Source organism: Cetorhinus maximus, chromosome 4 (assembly GCF_964194155.1).
Source record: "Cetorhinus maximus chromosome 4, sCetMax3.hap1.1, whole genome shotgun sequence".
NCBI lineage: Eukaryota > Metazoa > Chordata > Chondrichthyes > Lamniformes > Cetorhinidae > Cetorhinus > Cetorhinus maximus.
In genome coordinates this window covers 21,839,444-21,866,286 of record NC_135882.1, presented here as the reverse complement: position 1 = coordinate 21,866,286, position 26,843 = coordinate 21,839,444, and the positions used below count along the sequence as shown (strand labels likewise).

Genomic DNA, 26,843 nt, shown 5'->3' with positions numbered 1-26,843 from the left:
TAAAATTATAAAGAGAGTGTCACGACGCACCGGGGATAGTGCTTGGTAATATCAAGCCCCACTGTCCCCCGAGCTGTGGCAAATGTGAAAAAGTTTGACAAAACCACCAGATTGCCCCAATTCTCGCTAACTGTTTAATTTAGGCTAACAGAATACGAGCACCAGTTTTGTAAATTTAATAAGTAAATAATTGTTTATTGAACGATCTGCCATTAACCAGCAGCAAAAGAAAGAAATATGAACTGCTAATTACTAACACTATAACTTAAACTGTACCCCCTTTTTAAATCCCTATACACACATACAAGACACACAAATACATTGGGCTGAATTTTATGAGTCGGCGAGCTGGGGTGAGGCCCGCTCACCGACGCATAAAATGACGTGCGGTGGTGTTGGGGGGAACTCCTGACGTCACCGCGCCCAATTTAAATTTTCAGGAAGGCAGGAGCGCAGCAAAATCAGCTGCGCGCCCACCGACCTGTCAATGGCCAATTGAGGCCATTGACAGGATCAATTAAGCAATTAAAGGACCTGACCATCCAACCTTAAGATTGGCGGACAGGCCAGAAGCACTGGCGGGAACTAGAAAAAAACATAAAACCTCATCCACGGGCGGAATGAGGTTTCATGTAGGCTTTAAAAAATTTTAATAAAGATTGCGTAAAAATTATGGACATGTCCCAACTCATGTGACATTGTCAAATGAGGGGACATGTAAGGGAACTTTTATTTTTCTACTTTTATCTTTTTTACATGTAGAGCTGATCTCCCTGAGGTAGCACTTAGCCTCAGGGAGATGAGTGTGCTCTTTCGTGCGCATGCGCGGAAGAGCGCACTCTCGATTTTAGGGCTTCCCCCCACCCGCACAGGGAGCCCATAGCACTTCCCTGGAGACATCACGCTGGGCGGGCCTTAATTGGCCCGCCCACATAAAATGGCACCGCCATTTATTGAACCAATCGAGGGCGCCGATCGGAAGCACATCCGTACACGCCCGCCCATCAACATCCCCCCCATAAAATTCAGCCCATGGATTTTAAGGGTGGGATAAAACAGTTCAATAGCGCCAATTCCGCAGTACAGGATTTGATGGGTTGACTTTGATCGATGTCTTCCAAATCCTTTTCAGTTGTTGTTGACGACTTTTGGTATTTAGTTCACTGGTTGAGCACTTGCCTTTCAATGTCTCTAACAGAGATTTTCCCCTTTTGCCTCATGACAGGGGTTTTCAGAGAGAGCGAGCAGGTTACAGAGATGTGAGAAGAAAAAGCCAGCTATTATTGTGGAATTACTGGAATCTTCCACACACAGAAAGAGGTTTTAGGTGTTGTTCCTTTCAGGCTAGGAGCTATTCAGCTGCTCTGCTTCTCACACAAAACCTGCTCACCTGGTCAGGTGCCAATTAAAACGTTGTTGCCAGGCAGTTCTCTTGGCCCAGGGCTCCTTTCCAGTGCTATCCCGCGTCATTTTCCCATCGGCGAGCGGGCTCCGCTCCCAAATCGCCGACGTGAAAATTCAGGCCGTGATCTTTACAACAGTCCAACCATGTTCCTTACAACAAAGCAGGTCAAAAGTAACTCAAACACTACAAATAATGATTTCTGTTTAGATAATGGTAGATTATGGGCAGAATATTGCCGTCTGTGTGTGGGGGTTGGCCCGACACACTGACGCGTTAAATGACGTCGGGTGTGCGTCCCGACATCATCACATGTCATTTCGTGCACCTGCCGAACTGTCAGTGGCCTATTAAGGCCACTAAAAAAGCAATTAACCTTGTTAAGAACGCTGCCTGCCCAACCTTAAGGTTGACGGGCAGGTGAAGAGCCCAAGCAGCCTTCGATTTTTCGGGAAACCTCATCCACGGGCCGATGACAAGGGAAAAAAATAAACTATCAACCAGTCATTCTGTTCCTGATTCTTATTCTAAGATACTGCTGGGAAGTGCACATTGTACAGATTTGAAGGGACAACAGCGTGAGCTTATCTGTGAAGTTCTCCCATTGTTATATAGCCTGGTAACATTTATTGTCTAGGATCACACAATCAGACTGGCTGGGATTTTCCGGTCCCGCCCATGGCAGGAATCATTGCGGCAGGACGGAAAATTTGACGGACCAGCCAAAGGCCCGCTGACTTCGGGCAGGAATTTCCAGTCCTGCGGCGGGCGGGACCAGAAAACCCCGGCCAGAATAGATGTTTGTGTGAGGTATGAGAAAGTTACTGGCACCCAGAATAAAACTTGTCAGCATTAGTCACCAGCTTCAGGTTAGGGGAGACAAACTGAAGTGGTTATGGGGTTGTGATTTCCAATATGGAAAAAATAAGTAAACTCAGCTGTCCCATCATGAGGTTCTCGTTCAGGAAGGGCTCGGGAATTCAGAAGGATCGATGCTCTCACTTACCTCATACACGTCATCAGTGAATGTTGAACACCAAGGACTGAATTTAGTGTGTGCAGTCTTCGCCACAAGGGGCTAACGTGGCCGGTCAACTGCAATCGCGCTGCAGTCAGCCAATTAATGGCTTGTGCAAGGCAGGCCACGAGGTGCTGATCCCAGCATCAGCTGATGCAGGGGCAAGTGCTGCCACCATTTTAAGAAGTCTGCCAGCTCTGCATTCAGTCCAGCCTTGCATGCTCCAAAGTGGTGCAGCTGCACTCCAGAAAACAATCCGGAGCCTGGTTCTTTTGCTGTTCCTGCTGCTGCAGCAGTGGGTGCCGCCAGCGCCTGGCCCTCTGCACCACTCCCCACCGCCCCCAGCCACCTCTGTGCCACTCCTTCTCCATACAGAAGATCTCTCCATCTCTCATGTGCTGCACTTGGAGTCAACCTCCTCTGGGACCCTGCTCTGGTTACACCCCTTTGCACCAGCGCCAATGCCCCTGTGTGTCCCTTGCTGAGAGTCTACCATCACAAATCAGCCCCCAAAGTTACTGAGAGCCCAACAGCTGACTAACCTAATCCTCTTGGAGGCCTGCCGTTGCAGGCCAGCAATGGCCTCTGCTTCCCTCTCTTCCACTTCAGGTCAACTGCAACCACCTCAATATCTGAATCTCAAGACTGATGTAGAAGAGCACTTAAAGTATTCTTCTGCATTGAACAATATTGAGATTCAGGTTTTAATATGTCACTTGGACTCTGTGCTTTTTTTTGACTGACAGTCCAGCCATCTGTTGAGCCTTTGAAATAGCTGAACAGGTGGCTGAGCTTTTTGACTAACATCTCAGCCATCTGTTCAGGCTATTTCAAAGGTTTTAATGTATTCATCTCTGGAGGTCTTGTTGACACAGTTGTGCAATGGGTACAGTATTCTAATGCATCTGAACACTTTGACAATGCTGATCAATTTAATGGTTACTTACCATTTAAGAACAAAGCTTTACCATCAATCACTGCATCAAAAACATACTTAAATTATCATTCAGCATCTAATTACGGCATGTGAAGTTGGCAACTACTTTTAAACTTACCTGTCAAAAGGTTCCCAATTCCAGAACAGACTTCCCACATAGTTCATGACCCCTCGGACCTAGAGTGAACTTTAGAAGCCTTCCCAAGCCATCCAACTCCTTGGAGCCACTGACGTTGGGATTACTGAGTGAGGGGTTGCAACCCACACCCTTATCCTGAGTCTCTGAATATAATAGGACAGGAATGGGGTCAGGAATCCTGGAATCATGTCACCCTTGCCTCTTTTTGCCCTGCCTGATGTGGGTTTGCCCCTCGTCAGGGCAGCAAAATCTGGTCCATAGATTCTGTTTTCCTCTAATATAGTAAAAGAACTTTGTCTAGACCTGCAGCTTCAGTGACAAAACCTGCATAGTTACTTGTTTTCATATGTCAAATAATTATAATTAGGACCATTCTTGAGGTGGTTTTGTCAGTCATTTTGAAGTCATTGGCCATGTTTAGCTAGTTTTCCAGGTTAGCATGCATAATGAATACTACCAGTCAATCGTCACATGCCATTGCCAGGACCTAAGACCAGATTGTTTGACCAGGGGTGGACTATGTCTTCTGGGGAGACCAAAAAGAAGAAAACAATTAACGCCAAATTGATTTTAAAAGCAGTATTTCCGTCGCTGTTAAAGGATTGATAACCTCAATTCTGTATAGTATTATCTAACCCTCCCAGTCTCATTAAGGGGAAAATGTGATAAAGATATTGGATAGTATAATATATGGGATAAGAGCTCATTGTATTACCTGTAGGGAGGTTATATTGATTTAAAAAGGAAAAAAAACCCTGAATAACCGAATAGGTGTTTTAATAGTCATTGGTTTACACATGAATGCAAACGCTGACAATTTTCTCTCAGAATTTGAAAGGGAAAATATTTTGCGGTGCATTCACTTAAATAATTTATTCCACTTATATTGATCAGCCAGTAATTAATGTTACCCATAACACAATGTTCTAGAATCAGCAGCAATATTAGATAGGGGTTTTAGTAGGCAATTTTCTACTCAAGTTACTATTGATCAGCTACCGCTTTTGCCATGTCTGAGAAAAAGGTCATGGCCTAATCAGCATTTAACCAGTACCATTTTATGTGGAGCTGTCATCAAAATCACACAGACCAATACAGTCTACTGAACTGGCTTTCAAAGGTGGAGTACTCGCTCTGTTTCTAATTATTCATTCACAGTTTCAAACCATTCTGGTCCGGATCATTTGAAGTTAGGGGAAGAAAGTGGACACCTGTACTTGGTATCTGAATCCAACTGTTTTCTTTAAAATGGGTTGTGTGGCCACAAGCACTCCTGTAGTTGGCTCTCCCTCTTGTGCTGTGATCTCCCCTCCTACTTACCCACTTTATCTGCTATGGAGGGACTGGTGGATGAATCATAAATTAAACCTATCTTTTTTTTAAAAATGAAGACTGCATCAGCACAAGTACAGATTTTGCTTAAATAGCAAAGATTTTTGTTAACCTTTTCTTTTGTTGTGCAGCACAGGAGGATAAATTTTCATCTTTGGCACTTCCAGCCCACAAAGCTCTGTGACAAAGGTGCTGAAAGTGAGATTATAGCTATAATTTTGCTGTCAAGATAACAGTGAGGCAAATGGCATGAACCATCGGTAATGCATAAATGGCACAGCAACTTCAGGTGAGGGGCAGATACATACATTGTTAAATGCCAACACCTAAAAGTTGCTGTTGGGAGTTGCTCTGCCGTTAGCTTCACTGAAGTGACATTTTGTCCTGGTTCACCCGACATGCATTTAATGGCATGAGGTTGCCGTATTTCCACAGTAAATACGAACTAAACTCATTATAGAAAATTAAGTCTTGTCAATATATGGACAAGTATCCTTTTAACAGTGTAACAATTGTTAATTACTGCTAATCAACCTCTCTGGGGTTGAAAATTAATTTTTACAAAGGCGGAGTTTTATTCTTTCAGGTATTAATTATTGCTAGAAATTCGAGAAGTAAAATTTTAACTTTTAAACTTTTTTTCTTTACTTTTTCTGTCTGTCTTTTTTCTCTCTCTTAATCCAATCTTTCTTTGCTTCTCCATTTCTCTTCCAGTAACCAATTTGGCAATGAATTCACCTACTCTAATTTATATTTTCCTTTCAGTCTTTCCTGTTTATTTCACAATCCTTCAATCTGATTGGTTAAGGAGATATATTGCTTGCCCTGTTCGCTCAGGTGTTTCCAAGCCTGGGCTGACAAGTGGCAAGTAACATTCGTGCCACACAAGTGCCAGGCAATGACCATCTCGAACAAGAGAGAATCTGACCATCGCCCCTTGATGTTCAGTGGCATTCCCATCACTAAATCCCCTACTAACAACATCCTGAGGATTATCATTGATCAGAAACTGAACTGGACTAACCATATAAATACTATGGCTACAAGACCAGGTCAGAGGGTAGGAACTGTGCGATGAGTAACTCACCTCCTGACTCCCCAAAGCCTGTCCACCATCTACAAGGCACAAGTCAGGAGTGTGATGGAATACTCCCCACGTGGATGGATGAGTGCAGCTACCACAACACTCAAGAAGCTTGACACCGTCCAGGACAAAGCAGCCCGTTTGATTGGCACTACATCCACAAACATTCACTGCCTCCACCACCAACGCACAGTAGCAGGAGCGTGTACCATCTACAAGGTGCACTGCAGGAATTCACCAAGGCTCCTTTGACAGCACCTTCCAAACCCATGACTACTACCATCTAGAAGGACAAGGGTAGCAGATACATGGGAACACCACCACCTGCAAGTTCCCCTCCAAGTCACTCACCATCTTGGCTTGGAAATATATCGTTCCTTCACTGTCGCTGGGTCAAAATCCTGGAATTTCCTTCCTAACAGCACTGTGGGTGCACCTACACCACATGGACTGCAGCGATTCAAGAAGGTAGCTCACCACCACCTTCTCAAGGACAACTAGGGATCAGCAATAAATGCTGGCCCAGCCAGCGAATCCCACATCCCATGGATGAATAAAAAAAACTCTAATTTACACCAGGCAATGACAATCCTTGCAGACCTTATCTGTAGCAGGAGACATGGAGGTCAGTTCCTAGGGCCACAGAGAGTGGAAAAGGGCAAGGAATACTGCTCCTGACTGTACAGGGAATTGGAAAGGCTGCAAAAGCCAGATACCATAACTTTTTTTCCAATGGGGAATGGCAATGGCTGTTGTTTTGTGGGATGTGCAAAGGGAGTTTTGGTACACAGTGAAACAAGGTGTGTGTTGCTTCCTGGCCCACAACTTTATTTTGCTTTAGATGGTGCATTGTATTTCTGAATTTGTTATACATGCTTCAAGGACCTCTTGTGGCAGGTAGTGTCCCTGCCTCTGGGCCAGAAGCTGTGGGTTCAAATCTCACCCCAGGACTTGATAACCATGGAAAGTGTATTCATAACGTGGCCAAATAGCTTGAGTATCAACCTGCAAATCTTACCAACATATGCCAATGGCAGGTGGTAAGAGCAGGAGAGATTCCTGGTCAGCCATGTGATGGAAAGAAAGTTGGAGCCTCTACCATCACTATCCATAGCTCCAGACTACACCATGCATTTAGAAATATATATTGCCACAGCAATTCAGACTCCTTAAGTGCACTGAAATGCACCAACACCATATAGGCTTCAGCAGTAGGAAAGTTGGTTTGCATGGTTTGTACGCACAAGTAATCTGCAGTGCGAATTCAGCTGATTAAAATCTAGAAATAGCCCAAACACAACTGAAGATCTTTGAACCTGGGCTCCTACCAACCTGTACTTAGGTTGGCTTGGCATAGGAAAGTGATAGGTGTCCCTATAACAAAGAATTTGCATCCATATAGTGGGCAGACAGAAACTTCTTTCTCCATGCATTGATCAGTAGCTTAGTTTCGAAGGTTCTTTAGCATGATAATGAGTGTCTACAACTAGCAAGCCAAAATTTGAATTTAAACCAGAATGTAAATCGCATTTATATGATTTTAATCATTTTGTTTCCAGTTTCAGTATTCTTGGTGGTAATTTATTTTTGACAGCAGGAGGTCTAGGATCACTTCTGGTGCATTCAACACCTTAATTTGATGCAAGGCCAGGATATGAGTTGTGCAAAATTGGAACAAGAGGGAGAAAAATTGAGCAACATGATTTAGGTGAAGCAAGAACATAAGCACATAAGGAATAAGAGCAGTGTAGACCATGAGGCTTCGAGCGTGCTCTGCCATTGAATACAATCATGGCTGATCTTTTGCCTGAATTCCAATTTCCCACCCACTCCCCATATATCTTGATTGGCAGAGAGATTAAATATCTTTCTGAACCAGCCTTGAATATATTCAGTGATAGAGCACCCAAAACTCTTTGGCACAGAGAACTCCAAACATTCATAAGCCTGTGAGGAAAGAGCTTTCTCCTCATCTCAGTCCTAAATGATAGATCCCTTAACCTGAGGCTGCAGATTCCCCAGCCAGAGCAAACAACCTCCGTGTCTACTCTGTCATTCCCCCTTGTATGTTTCAATGAGATCACCTCTCATTCTTCTAAACTAGAGTTTAGGCTTAATTTACTCAGTGTCTCACTATAGGACAACCTCATCCCTCTCATCCCTGGTACCAATCTAGTGAACTTTCGTCGTATTACTTCCAAGACAAGTATATCCCTCCTTAGATATGGAGACCAAAACATTGTACAGCATTCCAGGGGCAGAAATTTTTGCTCAGCGGGAGCGGGTGCGCGGCCAACCTGCTTGAGCGTGAAATGACATGCGTTGATGTCAGCTGAGCGTGTCAACGTCAATGCGCAGTCGCACAATAGTTCAGTCGGCGGGCGCGCGCCGGAATCGGCAGCACGCCCGCCGACAATTTAAAGGCCTGTTAAGGCCATTAAGTTATCAATTAACGTAAAGTTTTCACTGCCCATCCAATCTGATGGTTGATGGGCAGGCAAAAAGGCCAAGCGGCCTTTGCATTTTTTTGGAAACCTCATCCATGAGCAGGATGAAGTTTCCAAAAGCAAATAAAAATAAAATAAAAACTTTAAATTTTCATTAATAACATGTCCCTGCTCATGTGACAGTCATGTGGACGGGGACATATTTTATCACATTTTTATTCTTTTTAATTATTATTTTTGATACCCTTTCATCTCCCTGAGGCAGCTCTGTGCCTCAGGGGATTATACAGCGCTCACTCGCGAGCATGTGCGAAGTTTGCGCTCAGCCCACTCACCCTCCTCCCCCCGCCTGCACAGGCAGCGCTCAGCGCTGCCGCTCACGTGAAATCACAATGCGGTGCCGATCACGGGTGGCGGTCAGCTTCCCGACCGCCCCTGCCCGCTCCGCCAAGCCCACCCACCAAGGGCAAAATTCTGCCTCAGGTGTGGTCTCACAAAAGCCCTATACAATTGTAGCAAGACTTCCTTGTTCTTGTACTTTAGTCTCCTTGCAATAAAAGCCCACATGCCATTAGCCTTCCGAATTGTCTGCTATACCTACCTGAATGCTAACTTTTTGGCACGAGTACACCCAAATCCGTCTGGGCAGCAACATCTAAATGTGACGCACCATTTAAAAACAATATTCAGCTTTTCTATTCTTATTACAAAAGGAATAACCTCACAATTAGCCACATCATATGCCATCCACCATCTTGCTGTCTCAATTAACCTGTCTTTATCTCTTTGCAGCCCTTGGCTTGAGTGTTAATCTTTAGTGTGGCATCTTATCAAAAGCCTTTTGGAAATACAAGCATAACATATCAGCTGGTTCCCCTTTATCTAACCCACTAGTTACATCCTCAATAAACTCTAATAGATTTGTCAAGTATGATAGTAGTAGCGATACTCAATGACTACAGAACACATTGCATAAACTAAAAGCCAACACTTCACCTGTCTTGCATGTATACGAAATGCTACACTCTTTAGCAGGTGATACCTTCTACTTTTACAAGCAACATGTCATTTAATGGTTGATCTATCTGCATTAGATGTTGGAAACAAAGTAATGCTGTAGGAAACTCAAGTCAATGTTTAGCTTCTACCAGGTATGAACTACACATGATCATCTTATAATGCACTTGCAGAAAGTATTACAACTGGCCCTCAGAGAAACAACCGGAGCTGTCAAGATGTTCAGCGGGTGGTGCAACATGTTTCCAGCAGATGTACAGATTGCTATAAATATAGATATTACTTAGGCAGACATTCTGGATTCATACCTGGGCAGCTTCATTCTGGTTTTATTCCTTTGTTCTGTATGCAGTTCCTGATGCAACAGGATCTTACCCAACAGAAATACTTGAAATTTCCATGAAATGGACATAATAGTCTTCTAGCTGAATGTGCAATATTGATGCTATAAGTGCAATCATATTACCCCTCATATGCAGTCTTTTAGCAAATCATGATAATTTCCAGGCTTGCTGGTTGAATACATTTTCTCCCCTTCACTTGCTGACCCATATATTACAAATTCTGCCATGTTTAATGCCACCATCTGAAGTTTACTGTCCACATGAACCATGCCATCCTTACCTTATTTTTCTCAAATAGCTCACACTGCATTGCCTTGAAGTCTGAGTCGATAATGTTTGTGTTGTGTTGACTCCTTTTTGCCTGCAGCTTCTCCAGCTCTTCAATCTGGGCTTTTAACTTTTTGTTGTCCCTTTCCAGCCCAAGTTTCTCTGTTTCTAACCGTTCTCTTTTCCCCCATTCAGCAGTGTTTTCAGCCTGAAGCCTCTCCAACTGCAAATAAGAGGAATCTAACAGTTAGTCAATAATCAGAACACTAAGAAAGCTAAGAAATTAAGCTGTCAACAGACATGGCTCTTATTCCTCAGCTATAAGTTGACGTTTACTTGCTTTTTCTGTCCAATTTTTCCCCTCCCCACCTCTCTTGAAGACACCAACTATTTCTGAGGTAATCCTCAACGAATGCGAGCAGCTCTGGTATCTCACCCAGTGTTCATTTTTTATGTATAACTCTAGACAGTGATGGTCAGCAGGTTACTAACCATGCAGATAATTGCCAAGCTTGATCCTGAGCTCATTCCACGTTGTGACAGGCCGAAGTAGTCTAAGAGCACAGTGATCAATTAGACACACAAACCAACACTTAACCTTTACAACAAGTGGGGTTTCTTCAACTAAGGAAGGGTGTCTTTAAGTGCAACAACGAACAAAATAGTACCAGGGACTACTTTTCAGTATATATTTTCTCAGTCACAGCTACTTCCTCTGCAACCTTTCCTCAAATTGCCTTTGAACACACTGGAGGGCGTGCCATTCCTGATTGACCTTAACAGCCTTAATAGCTTTCTTAAAGATTTTTCCTGGGAACTGAATTTCTTAAAGCGAGTGGTTTGATTCTCGACTATGGGAGCCTTTGTGTGGGCTAGAGTCTGAATTGGGGCAAAGGACTCCTTCTCACCCAGCCCCCAAGCAGTGCTGTAAAGGCATTTACCTTCTTCCCGAGGCTGTATTCGCCTCCTTTCAGCTGTCAAGCTTCTCATGACTCAGGAAACCTGGCTGGTCACTGTTAAACCTGTAAAGGAGGTTAAATCTGAGGCTCCTAACTTCATTCAAAGATTTAACTTGGCAACCTGCCTCCTGGGAGTTGATTGGCTGCCTGGCCCTTGTTCCACTTCTAATAAACCCAGAAGTCATCGGGTTGGGATTGCATTTGAGATTTCTTAAGTTTTAACATCAGAACCAGCCACAATCGACCCATTTTGTGGGGTTAAAATCCACCCCTACATCTCTGCAAGGACTTATTGACACAATTTAGGCCAACTTTAGAATTTTTACATACAGTTTACAGTACAGAAACAGGCCATTCAGCCCAACTGGTCCATGCCAGTGATCATGCTCCATGCAAGCTTCCTGTGGCCCATCTAACTCTATCAACATGGATTTTAGCAAGGCTTTTGTAATTGGAGAGAGCAAACAAGGCAAGGGAATACACAATAAATGCTAGGATGCTGAAGAATTAGAGGAACAGAAGGGTCTTGGAGTGCATGTTCACAGGTCCCTGAAGGTAGCAGGTCAAGCAGGTAAGGTGGTTAGGAAGGCATACAAGATACTTTACTTTATTAACTGAGACTTAGACTATAAGAGCAGGGGGGTAATGCTAGAACTGTATAAAACACTAAGTAGACTCCTGCTGGGGTAGTGCATACAATTCTGGTCTATTCATTACAGGAAAAACTTGATCACACTAGAGAAGGTACACAGGAGATTTATAAATATGTTGCCAGGAATGGAGAATTTTAGCAATTAGGAAAGATTGGATGGGCTGGGGTTGTTTTCTTTGGAGCGGAGGAGGCTACAGGATGATTTAATTGAGATATACAAATTTGAGTAGCCTAGATGAAGTGAACAGAATGGGTCTACTTCCCTTATTTACCATAACAGAGGGGTTAATAACCAGGGGGGCCATAGGTTTAAAATAATTGGTACAGGATTAGAACCACAACAGCAACTAATATTAATATAGCACTTTTAGTGTCCCAAGGTGCTTCACAGGATTATTATAAAACAAATATGATGCTGAGACACAGAGGAGATATTAGGCTAGGTGATGAATGGCTTTGTGAGAGTGGAAAAGAAGGAAGCAAGGTAGAAAAGTGGAGAGGTGTAAGGAGGGAATTCCAGAGCTTAGGGTCTAGGCAACTGAAGGCCTGGCAACCAATGGTGGAGCAATTAAAATTACGAATGTTCAAGAGGCCAGAATTAGAGAAGCGCAGGTATCTCGGAGGGTTGTGATTGCAGAGGCAGAGGGGAGAAGAGGCCATGGAGGGGTTTGAAAACAAGGATGCAAATTTTTAAATCAAGGCGTTGCTTGACCGGGAGCCAATGTAGGTCAGTGAGTACAGGGGTGAGAGGGGAATGGCACTTGGTGCAAGATAAGGCACAGGCGGCTGAGTTTTGGATAGCTTCAAGTTTACAGTGGGTAGAATGCTGGAGGCCAGTTAGGAATGCATTGTAATAGTCAAGTCTAGAGGTAAAAAAGGCATGAATGAGGGTTTCAGCAGAAGATAAGCCCAAACAAGGAGGAAGTTGGGCAACGTTATGGAGGTGGAAATAGGTGGTCTTAGTGGTGGCACAAATATGGGGTTAAATATGACAGCAAGGTGGTGAACAGACTGGTCTGGTCTCAAGACTGTTGCCAGAAAGTGGAATAGAGTCAGCAGCTAGAGAACAGAGCTTGGAGTGGGGACCAAAAACAATGGCTTCAGTCTTCCCAATACATGAGTGGAGGAAATATTTGCTCATCCAGTGCTGGATGTCAGATAAATCTGATAATTTAGCAATAGTGGAGGTGTCGAGAGATGTACTGGTGAAATAGAACTGGGTGTCCTCAGTGTACAAGGGAAAACTAATGCTGTGCTTTCAGGTGACATCATCAAGGGGCAATATGTGGATGAGGACCAGGAGGGGACAAAGGATAGATCCTTGGAGGACACCAGGTTTAATGGTGGGGAACAGGAAGAGAAGCCATTGTAAGTGATACTCTGGCTAGGATTGGATGGATAAGAATGGAACCAGGTGAGAGCAGTCCCATCCAGCTGGACAACATTGGACAGGAGGATGGTGTAGTCAACCATGTCAAAGCCACAGACAGATGAAGAAGGGTGAGGAGGGATAGTTTACATTGGCTGCCAATGTGCATCAGTGGTGGAGGAAGTGAATGTTGAAGATGGTGGATGGGGTGCCAATCAAGTGGGCTTCTTCGTCCTGGATGGAGTGAAGCTTCTTGAGTGTTGTTGAAGCCACATTCATCCAGGCAAGTGGAGAGTATTCCATCACACTTCTGACTTGTGCCTTGTAGACGGTGGACAGGCTTTGAGGAGACAGGAGGTGAGTTACTTGCCACACAATTCTGAGCCTCTGACCTGCTTTTATAGCCACAGTATTTATATGGCTAGTCCAGTTCAGTTTCTGGCAAATAGCAACCTTCAGGATGATGATAGTGAGGGATTCAGCAATGCTAATGCCACTGAATGTCAAGGGGAGATGGCTAGATTCTGTCTTGTTAGAGTTGGTCATTGCCTGACACTTGTGTGGCATGAATGTTATAGCCACTTATCAGCCCAAACCTGAATGTTGCCCAGGTCTTGCTGCATTTGGATATGGACTGCTTCAGTGTCTGAGGAGTCTCGAATGATGCTGAACATTGTGCAATCATCAGTGAACATCCCCTTCTGACCTTACGATGAAGGGAAAGTCATGATGAAGCAGAAGCTGAAGATGGTTAGACCCAGGGCACTACCTTTAGGAACTCCTGCAGTGATGTCATGGGACTGGGATAATTGACTTCCAACAACCATCTTCCTTTGTGCTAGGTATGACTCCAACCAGTGGAGAGTTTTCCCTCTGATTCCCATTGACTCATTTTGCTAGGGCTCCTTGATGCCACACTCGGTCAAATACTGCCTTGATGTCAAGGGCAGTCACTCTCACCTCACCTCTTCAGTTAAGTTCTTCAGCTGATCAGATGGTCTCAATCTTAGTGACAAAGAAGTCAATGATCTCCTCGTACTTATTGTTAGAGGTGAGGGTGATGGAGTCTGGGGAGAGGGGCTTTAAGAAGACAGAGAAAAGAAGCTGAGGGGTATCTGCATTCCAGAATACTCCTTGTTTTAGCAGATGAGAGCAGGGCCCAATAGTGCTTTAGGTGGTCCTGCCAGATCTTGCTCTGGATGGCTAAACTAGCTGTCCACCATAGTGTTTCAAAACTGCACCATTTGGACTTAAGGGCGTAGAGAAGAGGGATATGCCAGGGGAAATGCCCAAGGTGAGGGCAAATAATGCTTTTATTGGGGATGAGGACATCAAAGGTAGAGGTGAGGGTGCAGTTGAGTAAATCAGTAGCAGCAAAAATGTTGTGATGAAGAGGCCCAAAGGCTAGACCGTTAGGATTTGAAAGTGCAATTGTAAGTGAATTGTGGGATAGTTTTTCCAGGGGCAAAAACAGAAGGGGGTAAGGTTGGGGTGTGGAAGGGGGATGTGGGTGAACAGTGATACAAGGAAGTGATCAGAGATGGCCTTATCTGTGTTTGATACGACGGGACTAGCCAGGCTACGTGAGATGACAAGGTCAAAGAGGTGGCCGAGAATGTGGGTGGTGGAGTTACCTGGAGGGAGAGACTTAGGGAGAGTAAGAGGGTGGATAAGAGTTGAGTGGGAGGGTAGAGAGGAGATGAGGAGTAAGTTTTTGAGTCGGGGTGGTGGGGGTCTGGAACTCTCTCATACATTGAAAAAAACACCTGAATAAACAATCAAGATGCCATAAACCACAGGGCAATGGGCAAACAGCTGGAAGGTAAGATATGACTCTTTCTCAACCAGCAGGGATATGATGGACCAAATGCCTCCCTCTGTTTCTATGGCCTGAATTTCACACTTGGCGGATGCACCAAGTTGGCGAGCTCAGAAGCAGACGCGAAAGGCGCTTCCGGCTGCAATCAGCCCCCAAGCACAATTTTACACTGGCTGGCCAATTAATGGCCAGCCAGCATGAAACGTACACTGAGAAAGCCTCAGAGCTGCCGAGAGGGGGCAGGAAGAGGGCGGGCACTGACAAAAGTGAGGGTGGGGGTGTGTGCTTCTAGCGAGCTCCCTGAAGGCAATCAGCTGCTGTGGAGCTGCCTCAGGGAACTGCAGACCTGTACAAATTAAATGAGAAGAAAAAAATGCACCAAACTGTGTCTATGCAGCACATTCAAACACCTGACAGCAGAACTCAAAAAACATCAGTCCCCAGATGTCTTTTCTTATTAGATTTCACCCCGGACATTTTATCCCGCCCTCGGATGAGGTTTTGTTAAAAATAGGTTGCCCGCCTACCCGTTTTGCCCGTGCGATGACCAAGAAATCGCACGGGCAACGTAAAATCATGGACAGTAGGGTTTCTAATGGCCTCAATTCGCCCGTTAATTGTTGGCGGGCATGGCTCCGGCATCTGCGCGGACCTGCCGACCTCAATATTGCTCACGTGCGCAATGACGTTGGGACACATGCCCAACATCATTTTGCGCAATCTCACGTGGGTTGGGGCTGGGCGCGTGCCTGCCTGATCAACGTAAAATTCTGGCCTATCATTTATCCCTCTATTCCTTTCTTCCTTGTGTATTTATCTAGCTTTCCCTTTAAGAATGTTTTCGCCCAGAATAACGCTAAAGTAAAAGTATAATGATGGGCGCAGCATACCATCCAATCTATGATTTGAAATATATTCATGGCATTCTGTGAAATAACTGGAACAACATTATATATATTTGTTAAATGAACCTGCTAGAGCATGTTTGTACCCATTGACTTTGAGAAAAGGCTACATTGCGACTAATTCTTCCTTTTAATGTAAAAGTTTGTATTATAGTTTCATAATAATTAATTCAAAATACACTTGACAAAAATCAAGTAAGCAATAACTCAACTTAATGATAGATCGGTTCATCATTGGCTTTTGCACCAGCAGATGTGGTTGTCGTTACTTCCACAGGATTATTTTATTGCAAATAAACTGAGTCCAAATTCATCATCATAATTCAACAACATCACAAATAATTACTTCTTGAAAAAAAATCATTTTTTTTTCATTAGTTTGGAATGGAGTTTTTTCATTAGTTTGGACTACTGGAATGGAGACATAAATGTATACAGATTGTACAATAGCAGAGCGAATATATTGTTAATCTAGTTTTTTTTTAATTCATTCTTGGGATGTGGGCATCTCTGGCTAGGCCAGCATTTATTGCCCATCCCTAGTTGCCCTTGAGAAGGCGGTGGTAAGTTGCCTTCTTGAACCGCTGTAGTCCATGTGGTGTAGGTACATCCACAGTGCTGTTAGGGAGGGAGTTCTAGGATTTTGACCGAGCGACAGTGAAGGAACGGTAATATATTTCCAAGTCAGGATGGTGAGTGACTTGGAGGGGAACCTTCAGGTGGTGGTGTTCCCATCTATCTGCTGCCCTAGTCCTTCTAGATGGTAATGGCCGGAGGATGGGAAGGTGCTGTCTAAGGAGGCTTGGTGAGTTTCTGCAGTGCATCTTGTAGATGGTGCACACTGCTGCTACTGTGCTTCGGTGGTGGAGGGAGTGAATGTTTGTGGAAGTGGTGCCAATCAAGCGGGCTGCTTTGTCCTGGATGGTGTCGAGCTTCCTGAGTGTTGTTGAAGCTGCACTCATCCAGGCCAAGTGGGGAGTATTCCATCGCACTCCTGACTTGCGCCTGGTAGATGGTGGACAGGCCTTTAATAATCCAGAGGCTTGAACAGGTGAACCCTCACCTCTACCACTGATGTCCTTGTCCCCAGTAAAACCATTATTCTCTCTCATCCTGCCTGTTCTCCCAGGTACGGTCCTCATCTCCACTCCCTTAAGCCAAAGGGATGCAGACTTGAAAGGTTATGGCGGACAACTGATTTAGCCATCCACTGCCAGATCCAGCTGGATCACATAAAACACTAATGAGTCCTCCTCTCATCTGCAAAAACTGCTCACTATTCTGGATCATCTTGGAATGCAAGGAGAACCCCTGGCTTCTTTTCTCTACTGCAAACCATCTTCTTAAGCCCCTCTCTCTTGTCCCATTCACCCTCACTTCCATGCAAGGAGCTCATGGGCATCTTTGTCACTAAGATTGAGACAATCCAATCAGCTGCCTCTGCCATGTCCCTCCCTTCCAGTAGCCCACCTGACCAAACTTCCTTTAACGCTCCTCCCTGCCCTAGCCCTGAACTCACATCCTTCTCTAGTTTCTCTCCTATCTCCCCACATGCACTCTCCCAGCTCACCTTGGCCATGACATCCACCCTCTGTTCCCTTAATCCTGTTCCCACTAAGCTGCCGATCACCCAACTTCTCCTCCTGGCCCCATGTTAGTCAATATTTTAAATTGTTCTTCTCTCTTCAGGTGTCGTCCCTCTCACCTTTAAATCTGCCTTCATTACTCCTCTCTTTAAAAAAAAACCCTTGACTCCACCGTCCCTGCAAACTACCAATTTCCCTTTCTACTCCAAAGTCCATGAATGTGTTGTCACCTCCCAAACACAAACTCATCTTTCGCAGAACTCTATGTTTGAATCCATCCAATCAGATTTCTGCCCCACCACAGTATCGAAACGACCCTTATCAAAGTCACAAATGACACTCTGTGTGACTGTGGCAGAGGTAAACTTTCCCTCCTCATCCTTCTCGACCTGTCTGCAGTTTTGACACAGTTAACCACGCCATCCTCCAACATCTCTCCACTATCACCTAGCTGGGTGGGACTGCTTTCACCTGCTTCAATTCTTATCTAATCATAGCCAGGGAATCACTTACAATGTCTTCTCTTCCTGCTCCCTGACTTCTACCTCTGGCATCCCCCAGGGATCTATCCTTGGCCCCCTTCTATTTCTCATCAGCATGCTTGCTCTGCAGCAATATAATCCAAAGGCAAAACATTAGCGTTCACACATACTCCAACAACACCCAACTCCACCTCTCTCGACTTCTCCACTGTTACTAAATTATCAAACTGCTTACCTAACATCCAGCACTGGATGAACAGAAATTTCCTCCACTTAAATATTGGGAAGACTGAAGCCATTGTTTTCAGTCCCCGTTCCAAACACCGTTCCCTAGCTACCAACTCCATCCCTCTCCCTGGCAACAGTCTGAGATTAAGCCGGTCTGTTTGCAACCTTGGAGTCGCATTTTATCCTTAGATGAGCTTTCAACCTCATATTCATGCCATCACTAAGACAACCTATTACCAGCTCAGGAATATCACCGACTTCACCCCTGTCTCAGCTCATCTGCTGCTGAAATCCTCATGCATGCTTTCATTACCTCTAGACTCAACAATTCCAAAGCATTCCTGACTGGACTCCCACATTCTACCCTCAGTAAGTTTAAGGTCATCCAAAACTCAGCTATCACTCCTGTACTTGCTGATTTACATTGGCTCTCAGTCAAGCAACATCTTGACTTTAAAATTCTCATCCTTGTTTTCAAATCCCTCCATGACCTTGCCCCTCCCTATCTCTGTAACATCCACCAACCCCACAATCCTCCACAATATCTGCATTCCCCTAAATCTGGGCTCTTGTGCATTCTTAGTCACAATTGTCCCAACACTCATGGCCGTGCCTTCAGTTACCTAGGCTCCAAGCTCTGGAATTCCCTCCAAGCACCTCATTGGCTCGCTACGTCACTAATCTCCTTTAAGATAGTCCATAAAACCTACTTCTTTGACCATGTTTTTGATCATCTGACCTAATATCTCCTTATGTGGCCTGGTGTCATATGTTGTTTTATAATGCTCCTGTGAAGCACCTTGGGATGTTTCATTAGGTTATAGATGCTATATACATAAGAGTTGTTGTTGTTGAACTTGTGATCTAGAGAGGTGAGTTCAAATCTCACCACAGCAACTGGGAATTTAAATGTAATTAAGTAAATTAGGAATAAAAAGCTAGGATCAGCAATGGTGATGATGAAACTAAAAAATATCATAAAACCAATTTGGTTCATTAATGTCCTCTAGGGAAGGGAATCTGCTGCCTTTACCCAGTCTGTTCTATATATGAGTCCAAACCCACAGAAACTTGATTGACTCTTAACTGCCCCTCTGCCCTACTGATAAGCCACTGAATTACAGTGTTGGGCAACAAATGCTGTCCTGGCCACCAAGGTCCATATCCCATGAATGAGTAGAAACAACTCAAATCGTGATGACAGGGGAGGGGGGTGGATGGTGAACATCAACATACAATGAAATACATCTGCAGAGACTCTATCATGAACCATTCACAGTTTCTCCATTTTTAAAAGGTCATACCAATATAATCATATCAGCTCAGAGTATATTCATCAAAAATCAGCTATGCCTACAGAGCTGAGGGATCATCAATATTCTCATGGAGAACGATAATCATATCAATAATATAAAATCAATATCATAAGAAGTTCTGCATCTGGAGTACAACATCATAAACAGCTATCAATGTCCTTCTTTCTCAAAGAGATGATATTTTTCTGCTTTCGATTTTCACTTTTATAAATGTTAGCCGTCCCAGATTTGCACTAAGTGCAGTGGCAAATGTGAAAAATGATGTTTTACCCACCAGCTGCAATGGCAGCTTTTCACACCGTTTCATCCCAAACTCACTGTATTAATTATGCATTCCCAGGATACACGCCGTTTCAATGGTGGGCGGGTTCCGATTTGCCTGCCACGCCATCACCTCGCCGCTTCATCATGCCAGGCATTACATTTAAAGTACAGCCGCACTCAGTGCTTCCAGCCCAGGACAGCTGCAAAGAAGACATGGTCCCGAAAGGTAAGAAGACTGCAGCCCTCGAGCACCATTTTGACGCCGTGGAGGCCGACTGTGATGTCCTCTAACCCACGCTCTAGCCACAGGAGGGACAGCTACATTACCACTCCAGCTTGGTAGGTAATGTCATGGTGATCAGTATCAATGCTGCACAGAAGAGGCTGGCCATCCAATGCAGATAGAGGATGAATGATCTCATCTGTGCAACCAGGGTATGGCAACCATCTCAACACTTTAAAGTCTCACACTCAAACCCATTACACATTCACTGGCATCTCACTCACTGCCAGCTCAAGGGGCATCACCACTAACTCTCTCACACATACCCCCACATCTCCATCTGGCCTCATCTCCTCTGGAGACGGCCTCCTCAGCCCTCACCATCTTGAGGCCACTTGCACAGATCAACATGTGCCCCCACACACACCCTGGGTTACCCTCCTTCCCCAGCACAGCCCTTGTTCTGCAGCCTCTTACCTTGCTTGAGGCCATTTCTTCCTCTTCCCCAAGCAAGACCTTGCCCTGCAGCCATTGAAAAGCCACCAGCATGTGGCTGATCTGGTAGGTAAAGACCAACCCATGAACCCCCTAGTAAAAGTGATGTGGTACAGTCTGTGAAGCCTGGCACTGATAACTGCAAGTGCTGACCGAAGCAAGGTAGGCAAACAAACCTTGAAGTCCTGAGCGAAGTGCAGCCCGCCAAGTGCATGCCTTATATATGCTGTTGTGAAACACATCAGCGTGCTTTCCCGCCAATGTGGGAGGACAATCCGGCAGCGGGGGGGTGGGGGGAAGAGAAATTAGTCCAGTGGGCTGGCCTTATAATGATATGTTGATGTAATACAATGGGATTCCCGACGTCCGATGGCGGAGAACGCAACCCGCCATATTGTCCGTTCACAACACCAAACACGCCCGGCGCCAATGGGCACGGGAAATCCTGGCCCTTGGCTCAATGGGAGCAACCCAGCCTCTGAGCCTGAAGAGTTGGAGTTTAAGGACCATTCCAGGAACTTGAGCAAGGCCTTTAAAAAATTGCTCCTCAGTCACATTATAGCAAGGAAGGTGCTTTCTCACATACAGCCACCAGCTGGGAAAGTGGGATTGGTGAATATACCCCAAGGTTTTATTCACATTTTAATTTTATATGTAATTATATATTTTAAAGCCAATTATCTGATGACTACTATTGTAAAGTGACTATTTATGAATGTTGAAGAAAGGCTGAGGCTGAACTCCGAGGCTCACCTCCCTTCCTCCCAACGCGTTCAAACAGTCTGAACAGCACAAATATAAAGCTGCGCGATAGCAGTAAATCAACATTGGACTCGTCATATAAATGGATTGAATGGTTTCAAGTTGCAATACTTCTCTTATATGTCACTGTGTGCAGTTTTGGTATTATAAGTGTACAGAAAAACTGTTCTGTAGATCACATTTTGTAAACCTTGGACTGATTTTAAAGGCTGTTTCTGAAATGGACTCCGAGGGTCCATTTTCTCCTTGTAGATTCGGGCTGGAACCCTAACAGCCAGACAAAGAGGAGATATTCTCAGACATATAGGCCAGAATTTTACATCCCACGGGCAGGCGCGTGCCCGACCCGTCCAGCCGCGAAATAGCGCGAGATGGCATCAGGCGAGCGTCCCAACGTCAATGCACACTCGCCCGACATCTCGCTCAGTAGGCATGGGCGGCAGTCGGAGTTGCGCCTGCCAACAATTCAGCGGGCACTTAAGCCCATTAAGGAGGCAATTGAAAGTGATTTTTCATGGCCTGTCTACTTTTACAGTTGGCGGACAGACCAAGCAGCCAGGCGACCTTTACATTTTTGCTCAAACCTCGATCCAGGGCGGGATGAAATCTCCGCGGGGAAATAAAATAAAAAGAGATATCTGGGGACTGTGTTTTATGAGGTATGCTTACGGGTGCTTGACAATCAATGTTGTATGGATATATTTTGCAGCATTTTTGTTGTTTTGTTTATTCTGTGGAGGTCTGCAACTCCCCGAGGCAGCTGTCTGCCTTCAGGGAGCTCAGCGGAAGCGCTCACCAGCACCCGCGGTGACGTTGGCACCTGCCCTCTTCCCGCCACCACCGGCAGTGCTGAGCTTTCCTCAGCACACCTCTCACACTGGCTGACCGTTAATTCGGCAGCCAGTGTGAAATCGAAGTCAGGAGCTGATCGCGGTTGGGGGCCCGTTTCCCATCCGCTCCTGAGTCCGCCGATCGCGCATGCCCGACGAGCGAAAAATTCAGGCTATGCATTTGAAATTCAATAAGCGTTTCAAAAGAGTAAATAGAAACTTATTGACTTGAAGGCTTTTCTTCCAAACGCAAGGACACTAACTGTAAGGTGTGAACAACCTTGGCCCGTTTGATCACTACAGATAGTAAGCAGACTTTGGATTGCTAAATGATAGTACACCTTGCCTTATATGGAAAGTGATTCAGCATTTTTGAGACAGTGGCCATCTTAGCTTGCCTGCTAAGAATAATACAAAAAGGCAGCAAGCTACCTAAAAAAACAGATCCATCAAGAACCATCTAGAAGAAGCTTCAACCCAGTAGGAGACAGGGGAAGTCACCTATAAACAGCTCTTGGTCTGCTGTAAGGTAACGAAGCAGCTGAAAGTGTCATGCCTGCAGAACAGAAAAAAGGAACCTTCTCTCCCGCCTGTAACCCTGATCCCACCAACTAAGCTCGCCTGTTGAAGTAACCTCCATCAGTTCAACAATGGAACTATTGCAGGGACAACTCTACAACCTCAAGACCTTAACTTTAGACAACTCAACACCTCGACTTCAAAATATATCATGAATACAGACTGAATTTGATTCATGTTTATAAGTATTGAATTATCTTCATTTGTAACCAATTTTGTATGTGTATGTGTTGGTAACTTTGGGCAGAATTTAGCCCTTGGCTAGCTGGTGGGCCCCACCAGCTCGGCGACGGGCAGGCAGCTGAACCCTGCTGCCGAAACGGGGCCCGCCGCCATTTTGAATGGGTGGGCCAATTAAGGCCCGCACAGTGGCCTGCTCGACAGGAAGCGCTATGCGCTTCCTGTGCGGGGGACCGGGCGGGGGGGGGGGGGATTCCCCAACTGTCAAAGTGGGCTCTTTCACGCATGCGCATGAAAGTGTGTACTGCTCCCTGAGGAAAGTCCTGTCTCAGGGAGATTCGTGAGAGGTAAGTAAACTCTAAAAATAGATAAATATTAAAATTATTAACATATCCCCCTCATGTGACAATGTCACACAAGATGGGACATGTTAATAATAAACACACAAAATTTATTAAATCTTTTAAAAAATGGACATGAAACTTCATCCCGCCAGTGGATGAAGTTTCATTAATAATCTGCAGCCCGCTGGGGCTCCTGGCCTGCCTGCCAGCCTTAAGGTTGGCCGGGCAGGGTGTTTAATAATGTTAATTAGCCTGTCAATGGCTGATTTCGCTGTCCGCCAGCCTCCTGAATATTTAAAGGGACCTGGATGATGTCAGGGGTTCCTACCAATGTCATCCCGCGTGATTTTCTCCTCAGCGAGCGGGTCCCACCCCCAAATCGCCGAGGGGAAAATCCTGGCCTTTATCTTGTCTTAGATAACTTCCACAGCAATAGTGTGAAATAAACTAACCCTGCCTTTTTAAGTGAAAAAAAAAAGGCTTTGGTGCTGGGTTATTTTAAACACACACACATACACACACATGTGCACACGCACACACACACGTGCACACATGCGCTTGCACACACACAAATACAATATTCACAGGCGGTTTTGGGAAACACCTTTTAAAGTGTCCATAACAGATATATATGAACCAACTCACCAGTAAATTATTAGGGTTTGTCCCTTCCCACAAAAGTATTCTTTTAACCACGAGTTACGTTTTAATTACGATCAAACAACGTCCCTGGCATCGGAAACTAACTTTAAATAGAGGGGAGTCTCATTCCTTTGGATTCTAGTTATTGTTGGAGATTTAAGGCAATAAAAAACAGTTAACTGACTTGTTTTACTTTCTCTTTCTGTCATTTTTCTGTCTTTCTCTTCATCCAATCTTTTTCTCTCTCTCTTAACATTGATGTTCGTACCTGATCAGAAATTTAATTAACTATTTTAACTGATGTTCATCCACGATTCTTCAATCTGATTGGTTAAGGAGGTGCACAGTTGCTTCCTCTGGTCACACAGGATGCTGTGGAGGGCATTGCGGTCTTTGGACAGATGACTGACAGGGACCTCCAGTACAAAAACCCACAATTAGCTTATGAGCAAGTGTCAACGAAATGCTGCCACAGTTTGTTTGCCACTGATCGCAAAATCTGGCCACATGTAAATAGGGTCCTATGACAGCTCCTCACAATAAAGCCTGGCGGGCAAGAAGCAGGGGCTTTTAGAGGTATACGTAGAAATTATTGCAGTGAGCTCCACAAGAATTTAGGATTACTGGCTCTACCTGCTGCCATAATTTCTATGCTTGCAAAACCCTACCAAATGACTTAACCTGAATTCTGGCTGCTTGGCATTTGTTACCCAGAGCCCAGCCTCTTGCTGCATGTTTCAAGGCAAATTGCTCAGCACAGCCATGTTAATGGAGCCCAGCTGGCGGCCAGGAAGTTAGAATTCCCAGCTAACAGTTTGGAATATTTAACGGCATAATCACTCCAAAGCAGAAAATACATTCTGGCCATTTACCTGTCACAGATTTCCTTTGTGCTTGGAGATTTTGCCTGCGGTGATTCATCTCTCACACAGATTAAACACGTTTATGGACAGTCAATCACAAGGTAACTTGTCAGGTTTTATTGTAAAGAATTGATAAATTGAGATTGATTTTTTGTTCCCAACAATCTGACACAGCAAATTGAGCCACCTGTCCATCTGGAAGTGGCAGGAGGGCTGGTCAGTTTTAATGGCTGAGCATCATTAGCAGGCCTCTACCAAAGTTCTGGGAAGCAACTGCTCCACCATTAAAATTGTGCGGCTTGGAAATGATTGCCGAGGACCCAGGGATGAGCCTGTCACTGGCTTAATGTAAGTGGTGGGGAGCGTTGTGTGATGGGAATCATATTGGGGGCAAGGGTGTATCAGACTGAAGTATGGAGCTTCAAGGTTCCTTTATGAAGCACAAAGACCATCGTTGGCTTCTCCTACTATACTAGACTTCTTCTAGTCCTGGCTGCTGTTCTCAGATGTTTAGCCTGGCATGGAAACTACCACTGCATCTTCTGCTCAGGTCTCAGATCACTGGATCCTGATCTGTATATTTAAAAAGGAGTCTTCTGGCTTGGAGCTGGTGTAATTGCCACCTGAAATTTAAAATTGCTGACTGGTCAGGTTCGGGCAGGAAACAAGCAGGTAAATCCCCTGCTTCATTTTAACTGTCACCCGAACCAATTTCCACCAAAGGGAGGGAGTAATAATTCAACCATTATTTTTTCCTAGTGGTGCAGGCAAACAAAACATGCATTTCTTTAGTTGTGGAATTTATTTAAATTATATATGATGCGCCAAAGGGTTTTCCACAATGGACGTTGCAGCATCCTTATAGCTGACCAAAAAATTGGCAGTGACCTTCCGGGATCGGGTATAGCCGGACCTACAAGGGACACCTCTATTTGGGCAGTGGATAAATAGAGGGCGAGGCTCGGGGCCTTCACTCAGCTTCCAGGAGCGGAGACCGCTGGACCTACGAGGGACACCTCTACTCGGGCAGTGGGCTGAGTTTGGAAAAAAACATCCAGGAGTGACGTCACAGGGAAACTGTAAGTTGGTGAGAAGCTGTTGTTAAGGGGTGTGTTTAAATAGCTTAAAACTAGAAAAACGTATCATTTATAATGAAGTAGCTACTTGAATTTCAGTGAGGAACACTAGCAATAAGGAAGTAAAGTTAAATCAAGTCAAAGTGAAATAAAGTAATAAAGTAAACCAAAGTAAGATAAAGTTAGGTAAGTGTCGTAAAAGTTAAATTGCTAATAGTTTATTCTACTCGTTCCACTTAACCTAAGTGTAATAAATAGTTTCTAGAGTTAGGGGATGGCAGCTCGACCTAGTAGAGTGTACATCCTGCAGTATGTGTGAAGTTGTGGCGCATCATGTGTCCCTGACAGACACATCTGTCACCAGCTGCACAAGCTTGAGCTCCGGGTTTTGGAACTTGAGCGGCAGCTGGAGTTACTGCTGTGCATCCGTGAGGAAGAGGACTATGTAGATAGCATGTTTAGGGAGATGGTCACACCACAGATCAGAAGCTTACAGTCAGAGAGGGAATGGGTGACCACCGGGCGTCTAAGAGAAGCAGGCGGGTAGTACAGGAGTCCCCTGAGTCTATCCTGCTTGCTAATTAGTTTTCCATTTTGGATGCTGGGGAGTGCAGCCAAAGCCAAGCCTGTGGCACCACGGGCGGCTCAGCTGTTGGGGAGGGGGGGAGGAAGAATTGAAGGGCAATAGTGATACAGGATTCCATAGTCAGGGGATCAGACAGGCGTTTATGCGGCAGTAAACGTGACTCCAGGATGGTGTGTTGCCTCCCTGGTGCTAGGGTCAAGGGTGTCACAGAGCGGCTGCAGGACATCCTTCAGGGGAGGGGGGGGATGGGGGAGGGATCAGCCAGAAGTTGTAGTCCACATTGGTACGAATGACATAGGTAGGAAGAGGGATGAGGTCCTGAAAACAGATTTCAGGGAGTTAGGAAGGAAATTAAAAAGCAGGATCTCAAGAAGAGTAATCTCAGGATTACTCCCAGCGCCACATGCTAATGAACATAGGAGTAGGAGGACAGGTCAATTAAATATGTGGCTGAAGAACTGGTGTAGGAGGGAGGGCATCACATTCCTGAGGCATTGGGACCAGTTTTGGGGCAGGTGGGGCCTGTACAAGCTGGACGGGTTACATCCTAACAGGGCTGGGACTGATATTCTCACAGGGAGATTTGCTAGTCATGTTGGGGTGGTTTTAAACTAGCTTGTCAGGGGGGTGGGAACCTGAGGGGTGGCCCAAATTTGAAGAAAGTAAAGTTGGTAACAGGAAGTAGTAGTGAGACCA

General features: G+C 45.0%; 1 protein-coding gene across 3 annotated transcripts in view; it reads right to left on the bottom strand.

The window, feature by feature from the left end:
• The window catches only part of LOC144679543 (coiled-coil domain-containing protein 102A-like), a 632,296-nt gene that overhangs the window by 345,267 nt on the left and 260,186 nt on the right, over positions 1 to 26,843 (bottom strand). For all 3 annotated transcript variants that reach the window (XM_078540034.1, XM_078540037.1, XM_078540035.1), the window contains one exon: positions 10,001 to 10,210. In XM_078540034.1, the coding sequence (XP_078396160.1) occupies positions 10,001 to 10,210 (210 nt within the window). The remainder of the gene's footprint in view (positions 1 to 10,000; positions 10,211 to 26,843) is intronic.